Raw genomic sequence first — 19,280 nt, forward strand, 5'->3', positions numbered from 1 at the left:
CAAAGGAATAAGGAATGTTCCATACCGTATCCGTGTGCGGTTGTCCAGAAAACGTAACGAGGATGAAGATTCACCAAACAAGCTCTACACACTGGTTACCTATGTACCTGTCACCACTTTCAAAAATCTGCAGACAGTTAATGTGGATGAGAACTAACCGCTGATTGTCAAATAAAGGTATAAAACTGAAAAAAAAAAACAAAAAAAAAAACCAAACACACACTATTTTTTAAAACAATTTTTATTTACTATTAAGTGGCTTATTGCAATTTACTTTCAGTCCAGAATAAAATGAAGACAAATATCGAAGATTTTATCCATTTCTTTCTTATTGATAATAACCAAAGTTAAATTAATAAGTCTATTATAACCTATTTTTAAAAGTGTTTTTTTAAATAGGTTTTTTAATATAAACTTATTAGTTAAAAAATTAAGATAGATTTAAAGCAGCAAAAATATTAATTTATCATACAATAAGCCACATACCTGGAAGACTAAATCTGAAATATCTTTGTCGTAAAGGGGTATTTGCTGCAGAAGGAAAATGTCTAATTGACCTGCATTTCTAAGTTGCAATAGCTGGAAACGTTTACTCTTTTTCATTTCTTCTTCAGAAACAAAGTTAAATTCATCTTGCAACTGTTCAAGACGAAAATATTTTGGAACATCCTGTCCTTTATGTTTCATGTACTATAAAACATAATTAATATAGCCTTTACTTAAAATATTAATTTTTTAAAATTTGGGAATTATTTCAAAACACTTTTTTCCCCTCAACTGTGAGATGTTAGAGTTGCCATATATGTAGGAAAAGGAGCAATGAATCTATACAGAGATAGAATCTGGAAAAAAAAAGAAAAGAAAAGAAAAAATAGAATCCAGCCTACATAGCTTTCCAACCTTTTCCTGGTCATGACTAAAATGAAAAATGAAAATATTTATATTGCACACTGGGTTAAAAGATGAGACTATTCATATCTGTTTGCCATAAATGTTGAGAAAGGATCAGTATTTCTGTATACTTGTAACGAACAGAGCACTTTAGTTGGAAGCTGTGATCTAGGGAAGCTTAACTGCAATAATCTATGCATTGTTTTATTCAATAAATGCAAATGTGTGTACACGGTACATGCCAGGAAGAGTGCTAGCTACCAAAGATTTATTCACTGTAGTTCTAAAAGGAAAGATAAAACACAGAATGAATAGCTACAGTAAAGGGCAGAATGATATCAGAGTCATAGAAGTTATAAAAAGAAAAAAAGTTAACAGGAAGGAATGGAAAGAAGGGCCCATATCTGAGGTTATCAGGGAAACCTTTATCAGACTTGCAGGCTACCAAGATAGCCACCTAGGGTGCCCTTCTAGGCAGAGGGAATGACATGAATAAAGGTATGAAGAACGCATGTTTGAAGCACACAGAGAGCAGTTCAGGTGGTTATAAGAAAGAATAGGAGAAGTGAACAGTTAATGGAGTCATTGAGGGAAGGAATGTGTCTATAAATCATCTTTATATCCCTAGCATCTATAATACCATGGGTACTCTGTAGTTGTACAAGAGATGCTAGCCTGAAGTTTAGCCTATAGGATGCCCTGCAGGTTGCTAAGTAACGGCAGAGTACCAACCATCAGGCCTAAAGTAGCAATTATTTCAGTTGTTGAAATTCTAACTGCCTTTACAATACTGTAAAACTGGTTGAAAATCGTATCTGTCCTCAGATTTATCTTTATATGCCTCCTGGTGCCTAGAAAAACTGAAGTATAAGGCGGTAGAGCTTAGGAAATAGAATATACGGTACTGATATTTGCTATAACTTACCATAAGAGATTCCATTAAATCAGAATATTCTGGATTATTTGGATCAATTTTTACTTCATTTGCCCACTCAAAAAGCTTCTGTGCATTAATGAACCATGGAATTCCAGGAACACCTCTTGCATCTACATTCCTTAACACACTAACATAGAGAAAAATATCTTGTGAATTTGCATACAATATCTAAGTTATACATCTGTTATACAGGGTAAAACCTACCCATTCCAGGTAGTTAAAGATAAAACCTATGCATCCTCTGCATTTCAGGATAAAACAGAAGATTTAGATGTGATCTCACTCTTGGTTCTTCTCACATTCTAATTTGTATCCTAGCTTTTTGATAACTGTCTACCCCCACCCTTAAGAGACAGTAAGCTTCTTAAGGGTAAAGTCTGTAAATATCCATCTTTGCCATCTCCACCTGGTGTAGTAGCTAAAACATAGTAGATGCTGAAGGGAATAGTGCTTGCTGAATGTACTTTGTAAACCCTGAGGATAGTAACTTGTTAAATATTTTCTTTCCATAGGATGTACAATATTGCAATTTAATCAAGATGTTAGCTCTGGCAAAATTAATAAAGTCCACAACATAAAAAGAATCTTCAGGCTCGATCTATACAGTTGAAACATAATACAGAGTAATACAATTAACTGGGAAGTATTCTGCCAGAAGAATATCTCTGTTTGGTCACATGTGGCCGTCTTGAGAAGTTGGAGAGCTGCAAGAGCCTAGACTCATAATTCATCCTTGGTGGGACCTCAGCTATAGGCTAAGTGAAGAAGAAATTCAACCCTAAACAGTAAGGATTTCTTGAAAACCATCAATTATCCCAGTTATTTAGTCTCTCTCTTCATAGAAAATTTGCCTCATCATGTGTAATTACAGGGACTTGGACTAGAAAATCTCCAAGATCCTTTCTATAAATTAATTCAAGAAACATTCCAGTCCATAAACTGAGAGTCCAGAAATACAGTTCTGACTCAGATTCAATAATGTCTTAACCCAAACGTGGACACTATCTTATACTGTCTACTTTCCGTCAGCATCTATTCATATTTCTGTGATGAATCTTGGGAAGCTATTGCTAACAAAGCCAATGTCTGGTATGACAGGATATAAGCAAAATTACAAATAGGTGAAGTATGAGTATTCTTCCTTTCTTTAATTCCTATTTCTGTCCTTATATTTGAACTGTTTTTGATATCTTTGTCACAAGAGATCTCTACGGCCCGAGATCTGATTTCTTACACCATCATGTAAGAAATTTTCCTTCTCATAGGAAGAGTCCTAGCCCAGGTCACAAAGCCTGAGGCAAAGCTTACATGTTAATTAACAGATCAGGGAGGGAAACTTATCCAGTTATAGCCTTAAAATAAAAAAGAAGTTGTAAATGGATTTCAATGTACTCCCACGATTTCTGCCTTAGGGAAGGTAATAAAGACCTCAGAACATCTCAGGCCTTTGCTACAATGATTCCTCCAGCCACCCCTATAGGTGTTCAGCTATGGGCTACGGTGAAATCCCTCTATCACCTGGACTCCCTTCTCCACAACCAAATGCCAAGCAAGGAACACAATTCAGTGGCATTAAGTATACTCACAGTGTTGTACAACCACCATCGCTACCCTATTTCCAGAATTTTTATCATTCCAAACAGAAACTCTGTTAAACAACAGCTCCCCATTCCTCCCTACCCCCAACTGCTGGCTTTGTGTCTCTATGAATTAGGGGGGAAAAAAAGTAAAGTTATTAGGGAGGAAAGATAGACTGTCTACAAAACACCAACATGGCAGACTTTTAAACAGGAATGATAAATCCCAGAAGATTATGCAATTATAGCTTCAAAGTGTCAAGGGAAAATAAGTATCAACCTCAGATGTTACACCCAAACTATTATTCAAGAATGAGGACAAAATAAAGATATTTTCAGATATACAAAAACTAAACAAATTTGCTAGCCACAGAGGCTGACTGAAAAAATCAATAAAGGAGCAGATTTTCATCAGGAAAAGTAAATGTAGAATGAAAGTGTGGAAGATAAAGAGGTGCAAACATAAAAGTCAATTAACCATGTCAGAAAATTTCATTAACTAGTGAGCATAAGCAAATGGTTTATATTTTAAAAATGTGTTAAATGAAAACTCTGGACAATAATCACTGAGATTCGAGAAGTGTGCTCAATGTGGCATTAAAGTATTTCAAGATCTTTTCGTTCACTGCTTCATCTCAAGCTCATCGATGAATGAATAAATGAATGAGTAAATCAGAGAATTACATGAATACTTTCTTTTGGATCTTCTTGCTCTGAAGGATAGCTCCAAGCTCTGACTCTCACAAGTCAGCCCTGCCTTTTGGAGCACCCATCCCAGGTTCCTGGAACCCGGGCTCAGCACCAGCCCTTGAGCACCCACAACTGTAGAAGAGAGTTCTGGAACCAACCACTCTGATCACGGAGGCCCCAACTGTAAAGTTTTACTTCAAGTTAACTTCATTAGAGAGTGCTCTGGACTTTGAAACCTCCTTTGCAATTCACTGCCTCTTGAAATCTGGCATCTGTCCCAATCTTTCACAGAACTGCTTTTAATCTTTTGTAAACCTGAGTTCCCAAGTAAGTGGAACTGCTAACTGCAGCATCACAGAAGCCATTAGAGAAAAGACTTCAAGAAGCAAAATGATGAGGATAAGCCAATGAATCTGGCCAGAAGGTCACTGGTAGTGTTCAGGAATAAATGGGTTGAGTTAGGGAGGGAATGTGTGAATAAAAAGTGGAGGCTTTGTACACAGATCAGTAGACCACACAAATGAGGACTTGGACAGGAAAAACAGCCAAGACAGGTTTTCAGGGTTTAATCAAATGCTTGGGTTTTTCTTTGTTTTAAAACAAAGAAGGCTTCTTGAATACAAAAGACTAACAGCTTAGGGAAATGAAAGAGTTAAAGATAATGTAAGAAACAGATATAAATACGTCATCAAGATCCTAAAGGAGACAAAGAAAAGTGCCTAATTACCTGTATAAAAGTTAGCTTTAGAGTAAGAAGAACAAATATTTGACTCCAAAAAGAAAGTGAAGAATAGTATGAGGAGACAAAGATTGGAAATAGCTGCAGTGGGGACAATGCTGGGGAAAAATGAAGAAATACAAGCAAATAATGGTTCAGAGTTTTAAAAGCTTATTCACTAGCACCAAAATGGATTATCTTTATTAATTGTCCATTTTTCTCTAAATGCGTTTATTCAGGTCTCTAAGAAGATGACCTTGTTTACTTAGCAAAACAAGGACATCATCAAAATTGCATTCCTGTCTACACAGTGATTTCCGTTTCCTTCTCTGATTTAAAGAGGTATTTCCTCTTCTACAGAGCCAAGCTATCACTTGCGTTCTGGTTCGATATCTTCTTGACTCTGAAGGATCTCATACTCTAATACATTCTGGCTCTTTTTCTATGGATTTCATCACTTATTCTAAGAAGATAAAAATTGCCCCAATTTTCAAGAAACCTATACTTTGATTCTATTGTCTCTTATTTTCAGCCTCTTTTTAAAACTTCTTGGTAAGTAATCTACAAATACCTTAGCCTCTTCAACATCAATTGCTGAGTACTACTGACACTTTGTCTTTTTTTCTCTAAAACTATTGCCAAGAAAAGCATTTATGAACACTTACTATGAATCTGGCCATATGCCACTGGCTTTATAGTGTTCTCACTGTTATTTTTAAAATAGTCTCTAATTTCAGTTTTGATTTCCTGTTTAATCCAAGTTATTTATAGCAATGTTTTAAATTTTAAAAATTATTTTTTTCAGAGCAAGACTGATCAGAAAGTGCAGTTTCCATATGTCTCCTACCCGCCTCCAACCTGCAGTCTACTCTACTATCAATATCTTGTACCAGTTATAATTTATTACATTCATTGCAATAAAAGAGTTGCATTTGTTATAATCAATGACTGACACATCATCAGCACTCAAAATCCACAGTTTACATTAGGGTTTACTCTTGGTGTTGTACATTCTATGGGTTTTGACAAATACATAATGACATGTATCTATAATTATAGTATCATACAGATAGTAGTTTCACTGCCCTAAAAGTCCTGTGTGCTCTGCCTATCCATCCCTGTTTCCTCCTAACACCCGGCAACCACTGATATTTTACGGTCTCCATAGTTCTGACTTTTCCATAATGTCATATAGTTTGGGTACAACAATGTTTTTTTTTAATTTAATTTAATTTTAATATGTTATGTTAGTCACCATACATCATTAGTTTTTGATGTAGTGATCCATGATTCATTGTTTTTGTATAACACCCAGTGCTCCATGCAGTACGTGCCCTCCTTAATACCCACCACCAGGCTCACCCATCCCCTCACCCCCCTCCCCTCTAAAACCCTCAGTTTGTATCTCAGAGTCCATAGTCTCTCATGGTTCATCTCCCCCTCCAATTTCCCTCCCTTCATTTTTCCCTTCTTCTCCTAATGTCCTCCATGCTATTCTTTATGTTCCACAAATAAGTGAAACCGTATGATAATTGACTTTCTCTGCTTGACTTATTTCACTTAGCATAATCTCCAGTCCCATCCATGTTGATGTAAAAGTTGGGTATTCATCCTTTCTGATGGCTGAGTAATACTCCATTGTATATATGGACCACATCAAAAAATATGTGTTTAGATGGGGAGGGAGAACCATCTTTTTGTTATCATCATTCTTTAATTTTTAAATGATGGAATCTACTTAGCCCTTTATATTTACTGTTTTATTCAAACACAGCACTATATATAAACCAGTATTACCATTTTTATAGATTTTTACTGTACTTAATTCTAGTAATCCTACTTGTGGTATGATCTAGAAATTAATCCCAAGTTCTCTAAGAAGTCCTAGGGCATAGAGTAAGATTTCTAGGATTTTTCTTCTAGCAAGTTGATAATGCATAAATGATTCTTTCATAATCCAGAATGGTTGGGAGATACAAAGGATCCAGAAATAAAATCCTTGGGAGTCTTGGCCTCTGCCTGCAAGAGCTATGGAACCACTTCTCCCATCATCCATGTAACTATAAACCTAAGCATTAAGGAGATACATTCACTTACATGTAAATCCAAATGAAAATAAATAGTCCAAATCAACTAGACTGCTCTTACCACTGCTAGAGTTTTCCCTTTTACTGACACAGGTTCTGTGTGATGGTTTGCTGAGGACTGGCATTATTTTTCAAGCATAAAAATTTATTACCTGCAATAAGCAGATCTTAATGACTGTGACATGGGTGTCCGAGGAATACCATTTTCATCTAAAGCCCACGATAGAGAGTAGCTCAGTTTTCCTGACGTCAAAAGACAAAGTTCCTCAGTTCCATTTCCCTCAAGAAGAAAAGGTACATCTATTTATAAAAAGCATTAAAACATGAATTTTTAATAAGGCATAGAATGTGACACATTGTAGATTTTTTCTCCCTGACTTTACTTGTGAAACCCCAGGCTGTTCTGTGGTGACCCCAGGCTCTAATCTCAAAACTCTCTCTCATTTTCCGTCTATGGTACCTCAAGGCAGACCACTTCAAACAGACTACAAAACAGAGAGGAAAATATTGATCTGAAGACCTAGGGATGGACACCTCTATGATACTCTTCTTACTACTAGAAGCTTTTTAAACCACTCTTTCTGGAAGTGGCTTCCAGCAGGAAATGACTGCTGGCTGCAGAACTAGGGGCAAACCAGCTACTACTCTGTCCTCTTTCCCTATCGTCCTGAGTCTTCCCCCTCTATCCATTTTCTTTTGCAATCTTCAGAGAGCTTAACAATACTCCTCGAAACTTCTGCTGAGTTCCTGGGGCTCCTTAAATTTTTTGCCCTAAGTCTTTTCTCCTGGGTTCCCACAACGCTATTTTCTCGCTTCAGCTGGACTAAGCAAACTACATTCCTGTCTTATTCCTGTCCTTCCCAGGCTTTTTTGCCTACTTATTTCCTTCTGTCCCCTCATTGCTCATTTGTTCATACTTCCTTTTCACTTGTTCGTACACAAGCAGCTGTGAAACTCCTATTTAGGAAGGTGAAAGAAGGTATCTGGGGGAGAAGGAGAGGAATGGAAGTGTTCTCACAAGCCTTGTCCCCTGATGGCAGCTCTCAAAACTTCAAATGCTAACTTGAATTTCATTGCATGAGGAGTGAAATCAATTGAAAGACAAGTGAACAGAAACATGCCTTCTTCCTTCTCTCCTGTTCTCTTTTTCTTTCACTCCTCCTCTACCTCTCTTCTCTATTCAGCTCAAAGATGCATCAAAACGTCCCATCCCGTCCCATCCCGGAGCATCTTTGGGCTTTGCTAAAGGACAGGCAGAAGCAGAGCAGTCTCTCTACTCAGAAGCAGAGCTCCTGTTCCAGAGAGTGTAGTGCTCTTATCTCAGGTGATTTAGGAAAAGCACAGGTGCCAATTCCAAATTTTAGATTTCCCAAAGATCTGATTCAAGACAGTTTTAAAAATGTTAGTTTAACATCTGAAAGGAGAATTTAATACACTTTAAACCTAATACTGTAAACACAATGCTCTTTACTCATATAAATGACCCAGGGTCAGGTACGACATGGAACTCGTGAAGAGAATGAAGGTGGGGAGGGGGACATGTTAAATAAACTTACTGCTTCCTACTTCTCCATAAGCAGGTATGACCAGCTCATCAGAGCTAAACTCTACATATTCCAAAACAGTTTTGCTTTTCAACTCTGTGTTGTTAGGTAAAGGTAAATATAGTTTTGCCAGTAAGCTTGTCCTTTTACTTATCTCATAAACCTAAATATAAAAGAAATGGTTGATAGGTCACTGAACATACAAAATGGGGGGGGAGCTAAAATGAGAACCCTCAATTAACACATTTTTATTCCTTTTTAAAAATACTAGCATATAAAATAGGTATTTTTCTAGAGCATTTCATCCACATGATTATGAGAAAGGAGATAATCCTAAGTCCTTAAAAATATAATGCCTTTTACTGGTTTCAAAGAAAATAAGTTGAATTAAAGGATAACAAATATATTCTGAGCATATAGGTACATATAACACAATACCCAAAAAACTTACTTTTGTATAGCACTTTTAAAGTTCTTTATCTCATTTAAGCCTGATAAAAATGATTAGGAAATAGGTATTACTTTTCTAATTTTATAAATGAAGAAATTGAGTCTCTATATGAAACTACATTCATAGAAATTCAGGTTGAATTGTTTAGGAAAAGGGGAGATTCATTGGCTCATAGAATCAGAGGAGAAGTTAAACAAGCCGTGGGAGGCAGGGGAGGGAGAAAGAGTCCCGGAAGAAGGAGTAAGGGAGGGGCTGAGTAGACAGCTCCATAGATGTCTACTGGATACTAAACCCAGGTCTTCTGATTCTGTATGCTGTTCTTTCTACTACCATTCCATCAAATCCAGTCAAATCTGGTTTCTGGGACCGCAGGGCTGGAGGCCCGATCCTGGATAGTAAATGTAAAGGTAGAGAATTCCACCTCCGTAAGTGAAGTCTCCTGGGAGAGCCTTGTCCCCTGATGGCAGCTCTCAAAACCATTGTGTGGCTGGAATGGAGTGTCAAGAATGAAAATGGGCCTTGTTAAGTGGGAGAACTAGAATGTTCAAAAGCTCAGAAGCAGGAAATTGCAAGGATGTATGGGGAAAAAAATCAAGCAGTTCAGTTTGGCTAAAGTGAAAAATGAATAAAGAGGAATGATAAGGAGTAAATTCAAAACGTAGATCAGAATCTGTTGGGTTAGGGCATATAGATTTATTTTGTAATTTCTGCAGTTGCTCATGGTGTACTTTATCCCTAGCTAGATTCCTTTCTTTCCCTGCCTCTTAGTTTGCTACAATCATGTTCTAAGTGGTAGGATGATGAAGGATTCAAAATACACATTTATCTCCTTGGAGTTAGGGCAAGTTTTATACTTCAAGTGGTTGGATTATTACATCACAATTTATTTTAGGTACAACAGGAAAGTATATTCAGTATATTTTTTAAATAGGAATTTCAACAGAGGCACATTGTAAGATGATAGAAACTTGATCGTATACATGAACAAAACGAATGTAGCCTCTGATCAGGGATAGAAAAAAATTATTTTAGGTATTGTAAAAATACCTTTGATTTAGATTTGTAATTATAATTCTCTCCCTACTCCCCAAACCTCACTCTATCTTTATTCCCTCCTAACTTTCCTTTCAGGTCTAATTGCAAGTTTAGCCCCTATGTTAGCCATCAAGACTTCTTATCTAGACTCCTTTAATGTCTCTAATTTTTTTCCATTGTCCTATTTTTCCTTCCTTTAGTGCAGGGGTTCTTATGGTGGGGTCTTTTGATAGGGATCAGTAGTCTGTTATGTGTTTGTTCTTTCATCAGATTCTTAAAGCAATACAAAACATAAATGAACAAATAGATGAATGAATGAATGAATGAAATACACACATACATACATACAAATTCAGCAAGATACTGAAATCACTAAGTCAGGGCTGAGACAATTTGGAGAAATCATTCAAGACTAACAATAGCTATGCTACACGTTATAGTTTAAATAACCCTCTTCCATCACACTAGCAAATGAACAGTAGTGCTGCACATCCAGGGTTGATAAGAATTTTAGCAGGAGAGAATGGAAGTATTTAGAACAACCACAAATCAAATAATTTTGTACTTGTAGCATAAAAGACTATTGCTGAGTTATAAATACATTATTTATAAGTATCTTGCCTACCCATATAGATCAGTCATCTCTAAATAGAAATTACTTGTCACATATAACAGTAACTAATGAGAAATTTAAAATTACAAATGGCATAAAATAAGATACAAAAGTAAATGACAATGGCATACCTCCAAGCAAATTGTTTCAGGCCAGTATATTAACTGAATATTGAAAATTTGCTGAAACATGACTTTAAAATCAAACTGAAGAGGAGATACTGAAGTGCAAGAAACCTGTTTATTGTTGTATAATATTTTAATAAAATACTTAAGCTTCTGAATTTTGGCTCTCCTCTTTTGTTCGTGCCTAAAAATTAAATAAATCTTTAAAGGATCCTTGAAAAACAAAATGGATACAAAATATTGTTCTTTTCAAAATGCACCTAAGCATGTTAAAGTATGACCATTTTGAGGACAAATTCTATCTTAAAGCCCAATAACGCTTGCCTATGTGTGGATAAAAGCCTCTCCTACTCTAATGTTTTTTTAAAGAAGATATTTACTCAAAAATAGAAAGAGAACTAATTTAGGTACTATAAATCACTCAGCAATTTATTTTACTAAATTGAAACTTAAAGAGATTCTGGCACTTACCCATCATAAGATGTCTTATAAAAGGAGAAAACTGAGGGACTTAGGAATGGGGGGGAGCTTGAATTTAAAATTTGAAAATATTTTCTAACTTCTAGAAGAAAGACATACTTTTAAAAGAAATATGCCATGTTTTCAATAACCTCACTGAGGTGGCTCTCAGTCAACAGGCTTGTTGTGTCCTCTTTAAGGTCTTTAAAAATCCCTTTAGGCTTTAGGTTGTACACTCTTTTTCTCCAGGACATTCTTTCTCTAACCACAAAGATCAGAGAGGCAAGCCAGATTCCCCAGGGTTTCTATGAAACACTTGCTGGGAAATAAACTGATCCCTTAAGTGATATGAAATTCCTAAAGAGAGTCTTCTAGCCATTCATTCATTTGCTCATTCACCCAACATTTATTGAATACCTTCTCAGCTGCAAGGCAACTGACCTAATGATGTTTAGGACTTCTCTTTTTCAGAAAGATAAGCTTTAGGTTGAAACATAACATGCCCTTCTGTTCTCCACCCTAATTGTCCTAGGCATCCAGTATCTCCTGGCGCCCAAATCTGCCCACGTTCTCTGTAACCTTTTCAGAGGGTCAGGAGACGAAAGATTACTTTTTTTTTTCCTTTTTAAAGATTTTATTTATCCATTTGACAGAGAGAAACACAGCAAGAGAGGGAACACAAGCAGGGGGAGTGGGAGAGGGAGAAGCAGGCTTCCTGCGGAGCAGGGAGCCCGATGAGGGGCTCGATCCCAGGACCCTGGGATCATGACCTGAGCCGAAGGCAGACGCTTAAGGACTGAGCCACCCAGTCGCCCCAAAAGATTACTTATTTTTCCTATCTCCCTGTTGGCCTCTTCTAATCATCTTCTCAATTAACTCTAAAGAAATATGTTAGGTACATTTCCCCTTTATGTTGCCCTCTGAAAGTAGTTTTAATAATGAGCTCATGAACTGATTATGAAAATTCATTAATTCAGGATTATATTTATCCTCAGGAAATCTTGCCTTTTTCATCACCTATAAACTCTTTATAATTCTTTAATCCCTGTATTCCCTTCATCTCTATCCTTGCCATCAGTATATTCTTCTTTCCTAGAGAATCGATCCTTACTCAACTAGACATTTTAAATGGATAAAGACAGCAACGCCTCACAACAGCAATAACTTTCAAAAGACAGAACACATCCCATTTCCTTTTGCCTTGACTTCCACTAAGTTTTAACCTCCATTTATCTTCCTCCTCCTCTTACTTCTAACTTCCATTTTATGGCTCTTGTTTTCTTATCCTCATGTAGGTGGTCCTTTTGGATGCATGTCTCACATAATAATTATCTCAGGCACTCTTGGGAAGTAGGTGTAGAACAAACAAAGCTTTCCTCCACTGCTGCACCTTGCTGGTCAGAAAGAGAGCAGTGGTAATTGTGCTTTTGTGTCTGCCACTCTTTATGTCATTTTAAATGTAATCATCCATCCAATCATTTCATAAATATGAATATTTTGGGGGCATTTACTACCCTTCAACACTGTGCTAAATGATGCACATTCACAATACTCAAAGATGAATTGGTACAAAGTGTCCCATGGGACAGGGATGTCGAAAAGTTGGACTTAAGTTCCGTGTTCTAAGTTGTCATATCTTCTTTAAAGGAGATGAGCTCAGGGGCGCCTGGGTGGCTCAGTCATTAAGCGTCTGCCTTCGGCTCAAGTCATGATTCCAGGGTCCTGGGATCGAGCCCCGCATCGGGCTCCCTGCTCGGCGGGAAGCCTGCTTCTCCCTCTCCCACTCCCTCTGCTTGTGTTCCCCTCTCTCGCTGTGTCTCTCTCTGTCAAATAAATAAAATCTTAAAAAAATAAAAAATAAAGGAGATGAGATCCGTACACCCAGAGATGGGAGAAATGGGGATCTATATTAGATCTGTTTTTGCATGAAAGTCCTAGGAATAGGGAGAAAACAGCTCAAGGAAAAAGTCACAACTGGGAAGGAAAGAAGTTTGTGTCAAAGTAGAAAACTGCCCAGAGGATCCTCCAGATACAGAATACTTTTTATGAAAGCAAGAGGTCCCCTTAGTAAGCAAGGGCAACCACATAACCTTACTTTTTACAGTGGCTTTATATCCTACCTATCTATATCTGAACAAAAATTACTGCCATAGCAAAACAAAACAAAACAAAAAAACAATCATTAAACCAAACAGGTTTATGTCCTACCTCAGTCATGAATTAGAAGTGTGACCCTGGACAATTTACCCTTCCATAAGCACAAATTCCCCCATCTCTAAGATGAGGATAATACCACAGAGCTATGGTTGCAATTAAATGTGCAAATGTATTTAAAAACTTAGTAAAGTGCCCAGCTATGGGACTCACTCAAGAAATCTAACACTATTATTAAAACAATACAATAAAGAGATACTATATAATGAGAAATAATCCTTTAAAATGCTTACAGTGAACACTTGGATAAATTTGTTAATTCTGCAGTGAAAGAGAGTTGTGGCATCAAGGTAATTGGCCTTATTCTTTTAATATCTGATTCTTCAAGTTCTGAAGCTAAATATGAGAAGCTCTAGAAGCCAAAATATAAATATTTAATATACAATGTAAGTTCATTGCTTAAGACAACCATTCTTAAAATTAAACTTTTATTTCTTATGTTTGTCATTTTGTTGGGTAACTGTTACAAATACCAAGACTTCCTATTCTACCAAGCAATTAAATATTATAACCAGTTAAGAGGAGTTGAATGTTATTTTGCAATATAAATACCTCCTGTTTTTCCCCATTCTTAAATGCTTTTCCTTCAGTTTTCTTCTCAGTTTCAGACATTTCTAACAGTTCTTCTTGGTTTTGTTCATCACATTTATTCATTTTTATCCTAATTAATAATAAATATAATTATTTGAAGCAGAAATAGTGGAAGTATTTGAGATTTGTTACTGGTGTTGCTAACACACATATACACATACAATCAATCGCTTACAACAAACAATTTTACATCCCAAGGACGATCGTAGTGAGAATAAGAGTGAGTGGTGAGCAGGCACAGGTCCAGAGCTACGGTTCTGAACAAGCTTATGGCATCCATGGCTCTCCTTTTCTGCTCAGGGGTTCAGAATGCATGTGTGTATCAGACTCGTTTAAAGAAATGGAGGCAAGTAAGCAGGTTTACATGAATTCAGGACTCTACCATATAAAGTTTCATGCTGGGTAGGTTTAAAAATTGTCAGAAGCACTTATGTTAAAAACCACTGCAGCGGGGGAAAAAAGTCAACAAAGTAAACATCTTTCTTAATAGGCTGAAGTTACACTAATCTCCTACAGTTTTGAAAAAAGACCATGGGTTGTGGGGAGGAAACCAGTTATTTCACTGAGTTCACAAACAGCTTAAGTGATTAACAAGTACAGTTTTTAATTGTAACCATCTCCTCCACTAACCATGTTTTTATGACTGTATGTTTCACCTAGAAGTATGATGGGTCTATGTGCAGATTTATAAAAAGTGCCACACTGTTTTCAAATGGCTGTAACATTTGCATTCCCATCAGCAATCAATGAGAGTTCCTGTTGCTCAATATCCTTGTCAGTATTTGTTATTGTCTTTTAAATTTCGTTTTGTTTTGGATTTTAGTCATTCTAAATGGTGTATGGTATATTCACATTGTGGTTTTATTTATTTATTTATTTATTTTATTTTAAGATTTTATTTATTTATCCGACAGAGAGAGACACAGCGAGAGAGGGAACACAAGCAGGGGGAGCGGGAGAGGGAGAAGCAGGCTTCCCGCAGAGCAGGGAGCCCGATGCGGGGCTCGATCCCAAGACCCCGGGATCATGACCTGAGCCGAAGGCAGACGCTTAACGACTGAGCCACCCAGGCGCCCCTTAATTTACATTTCTTTATTGACAGGATATGATGCTGAACTTCTTTTCATGTTTGCATTTGCCATCCATATGCCTTCTTCAGTGAAGTGTCTGTTCAGTTTTAAAAATTGAGTTGTCTTATTAAGTTTTAAGAATTATTCATATATTCAAGGTACAAGTCCTTTGTTGACTACATTAAATAGCTGTCTAGCTTCTGGATTTTCTCCCAGTGACTGTGAATTCCCAGTTATTCGTGGGCAGTTCCTCAGGAGCCCTATCAGAACAAATAGACAAGCCACTCACCTTTGAAACTGTAACTTTACTGGGGTGCTTGTAAACCCTTGCCGTTGTCGGAGGGACTTTATTTGTTTCCAAGTCCGTAATATACTGTGTAATAGAGAGAAGTCTTTTCCCCTTTCTAAGTCATAGAGCTGTTTTGTATTACTACAACAATAAAGGTAGATCAAAAATACATTGGTGGGTTAGAACTATAAATCATTAAAAATGGCCTAGGAGAATGTAACTAACTCTTCTGGATACCCTCACCTTATGATTTTTTTTTCATTTTACCCACATCTTGGTATAGCTACTGAAATTCCATTAATTAATTCCTTTATGACTTGAAGATTTTTCACTATTCAAAAGTGCTCTGCTAAAATCCAGACTTTTCCAGATGATCTGGTCATTCTGGAGTGTATTTATTATATTTTTTTCAGATTAACGAATGAAACCATTGCTTCAAATTTAGAGGTACTTTGCTGGATGGGGTAGTGATCATATTATTTGGATATTGAGGTAATATACTGTTTTAAAAGATGCTTATTCTGTTTCATGACTTTACAAACACACTATTAGTATGACAAATTACACTAATTGACTTTCTAATGTTAAATCATCCTTGCACTCCTGGAATGATCCCAACTTCACTGTATTATTTGATAGAATTCTGCTTAGCATATCTGTAACTATGTTTATGAATGAAATTGGGTTGCAACAGTTTTTGTATTGTTATCAAGTTTTAATTTCAAGGATAAAACAACCTCAGAAATGAAGTTAAGAATGTGGCCTTTTTTTTTTTATATTCTTTGAATTTGTGAAAATAGAAGTTATCTTTAAATCAGAGGCTCCCAAACTTTCCTATATCAGAATCATCAGAGGGCCTGCTGAACACAGATTGCCAAGCCCCACCCCCAGAATTTCAGATTCAGTAAGGCTGTGGTGGACCTGGTAATTTGCATTTTTAACAGATTTCCAGATGAAGCTGATGCTGCTGATCTGGGGAACCACATTTTGAGAATCACTGTTTTAAATGTTCTACCGAATCCTGATTTTGTCATCTGAGCCTCAAGTTTTCTTTGCAGAAAGATTTCAAATTACCGATTTGATTTCTTTAACAATGATTGAACTACTTAGGGTTTTTCTTCTTCTGCTTCTTCTTCTTCTTCTTCTTCTTCTTTCACTTGTTGGATATATGGTTTGTTTTTTTTAAGATTTTATTTATTTATTTTAGAGAGCAAGAAAGAGACAGCACAAACGGGAGGAGCAGAGGGAGAGGGAGAGAGAATTCTCAAGCAGACTCCCCGCTGAGCGTAGAGCCCAACATGGGGCTCTATCTCCTGACCCTAAGATCAAGACCTAAGCCGAGATCGAGAGAGTCAATGCTCAACTGACTGAGCCACCCGTGCACCCCGATTCTGGTTGTATTTTTGTACAGATTTGTCCTTTCCATGTAAATGTTCACATTCTTAGGCATGAAGTTTTTCAAAGTATACAGCATGGGTAATAATGTCCCCCTTTCCTTCCTGATATTGTATATTGTATATTTGTACTGTTTCTTTTCTTTTGTTTTTTTAAAAAAGATTTTATTTATTTATTTGAGAGAGAGTGAGAGAAAGCACAAGCAGGGGGAGGGGCAGAGGGAGAGGGAGAAGCAGACTCCGCACCAAGCAGGGAGCCCCATGTAGGGCTCGATCCCTGGGATCATGACCTGGGCTGAAGGCAGACGCTTAACCAATTGAACCACCCAGGCACCCCATGCTGTTTCTTTTCTTGATCAGCTTTGCCAAGTTTATCAAATGTTTACCAAACATTTGAGTTTACTGATTCTATCATAGCTCTCTTAATTTCTGCTCTTTATTTCCTTCTATTCTTTTTCCTAACTTAAGAATGCTTAGCTCATTAATTTTCAACCTTTCCTTTTTCTCTCATGTGTATTTAAATAAACAAATTTTCCTCTAAGTACTATTTTAACTGTACCACAAATTTTCATATATATTAGTTTTTAATCAGTAAATTAAAAATCCTAATTATCAATATGATATCTTCTCTGAAAAATAGATTATTTAGACATGTATTTCTTAATTTCCAATCATACAGATTTCCTAGCTATACTTTTGTATTAGATTTCTTTCTGCATTGAATGATTTAAATCTGTTGAATATATTGAGACCTTGAGATTTATTGAAATAACAGAATATCAACTTTTGTAAATGTTCCCCATGTTCTTGAAGAGAGTAGCATTTTGCAGTTGTCGGGTACAACGTTCTCTAACTATATATTAAGTCAAGTTTATTCATCATGTTGTTCAAATCTTTTATATACATACTGAATTTTTTTGGTCTACTTGTCCCATCATTTACTGAGAGGAGTGTGTAAATATTGCCCAGTATGTTTATGAATTTGTTATTTCTCCTTGCACTTCTATCAGTTTTGCTTTATTTATTTATTTATTTATTTATTTATTCATAAGAGACAGAGAGAGAGAGGCAGAGGGAGAAGCAGGCTCCCAGCTGAGCAGGGAGCCTGATGCGGGACTCGATCCCAGGACCCTGGGATCATGACCCGAGCTGAAGGCAGACACTTAACCATCTGAGCCACCCAGGCACCTGCTTTATTTATTTTGAAGCCATTTTATTGTATGCATATGTGTATATATGTGTATATTCATATATATGAATTCATGTTAATTAAACTGCATCATTTTGATGTGGCCCTCTTTATATCTAGTAAAGCTTTTTGCCTTTAAAGATCTATTTTACCTTATATTGATATAGCTATGCCATCTTTATTTTGTCAATGTTTGTGTGATTTTTTTTTCCCATTATTTCTATTCTCTAACTTTTTATATCCTTATGATCTAGATAAGTCTCTTATAGATAACATATAATTGGATTTTGGTTTGGGATTTTTTTCCTCCTTTTAAAAAATTTTTTATTGAAGTATAGTTAGCACACAATGTTACATTAGTTTCAGGTGTACAACATAATGATTCTACAATTCTAGAAGTTATACTATGCTTACCCCAAGTATAGCTGTCACCATACAACACTAGTACAATACCATGGACTATATTCCCCATGCTTCACCCTTTACCCCCATGACTTATTCATTCCATAACTAGATGCCTAGAACTCCCACTCCCCTTCACCCATTTTCCTCAACTCCCCACCCCCCTCCCCTCTGGCAACCACCAGTTTATTGTCTAGATTTATGGGTCTCTTTCTGCTTTTTGTTCATTCATAAAATATTTTTTGTTCAATCATATTTTGTTCAACCATAAAATATATATATTTTAAAGATTTTATTTATTTATTTGACAGAGAGATAGTGAGAGAGGGAACACAAGCAGGGGGAGTGGGAGAGGGAGAAGCAGGCTTCCCGCTGAGCAGAGAGCCCGATGCAGGGCTCAATCCCAGGACCCTGGGATCATGACCTGAGCTGAAGGCAGATGCTTAACGACTGAGCCACTCAGGCGCTCCATTTATTTGTTTTGTTTTTAGAGTCCACATATAAGTGAAGTCATGGTATTTGTGTTTCTCCATTAGACTTACTTCACTTAGCATAATACCCTCTACGTCCATCCATGTTGTCACAAATGGCAAAATCTCATTCTTTTTTATGGCTGAGTAATATTCCACTCTGTATATATACCACATCTTATTTATTCACTCATCTAATGATGGACACTTAGGTTGCTTCCATATGGATTTTTTAAAATTTTAATCCAGTCTATCAATCTAGACAAAAATGGAGCACTCAGCCCATTTAGATATATTTAGGTTTAACTCCATTTTCTTTTATGTTTTTTATTTGTCTCATCTGCTTCTATGTTCCTTTTTCTCTCTTTTCTTGCTTTCCTTTTGTTTGAATATTTCTATATTGTCTCATTTTCCTCTTATATTGATTTGAGACATATCTTTTTTCTTTTTTTTTTCAAAGATTTTATTTATTTATTTGACAGAGAGACACAGCGAGAGCAGGAACACAAGCAGGGGGAGTGGGAGAGGGAGAAG

General features: G+C 36.5%; 1 protein-coding gene across 1 annotated transcript in view; it reads right to left on the minus strand.

Annotated features, from left to right (window-relative positions):
- CC2D2B (coiled-coil and C2 domain containing 2B) overlaps positions 1 to 19,280 on the minus strand; it is an 87,507-nt gene that overhangs the window by 45,528 nt on the left and 22,699 nt on the right. The window contains exons 11-18 of the mRNA XM_081823123.1: positions 15,292 to 15,432; positions 13,894 to 14,002; positions 13,575 to 13,693; positions 10,675 to 10,852; positions 8,457 to 8,607; positions 7,053 to 7,200; positions 1,817 to 1,955; positions 487 to 690 (exon numbers count right to left, since the gene is read on the minus strand). Coding sequence (XP_081679249.1) covers positions 487 to 690; positions 1,817 to 1,955; positions 7,053 to 7,200; positions 8,457 to 8,607; positions 10,675 to 10,852; positions 13,575 to 13,693; positions 13,894 to 14,002; positions 15,292 to 15,432 — 1,189 coding nt within the window. The remainder of the gene's footprint in view (positions 1 to 486; positions 691 to 1,816; positions 1,956 to 7,052; positions 7,201 to 8,456; positions 8,608 to 10,674; positions 10,853 to 13,574; positions 13,694 to 13,893; positions 14,003 to 15,291; positions 15,433 to 19,280) is intronic.

This window comes from Leptonychotes weddellii, chromosome 6 (assembly GCF_054177405.1).
Source record: "Leptonychotes weddellii isolate Sample4059 chromosome 6, ASM5417740v2, whole genome shotgun sequence".
NCBI lineage: Eukaryota > Metazoa > Chordata > Mammalia > Carnivora > Phocidae > Leptonychotes > Leptonychotes weddellii.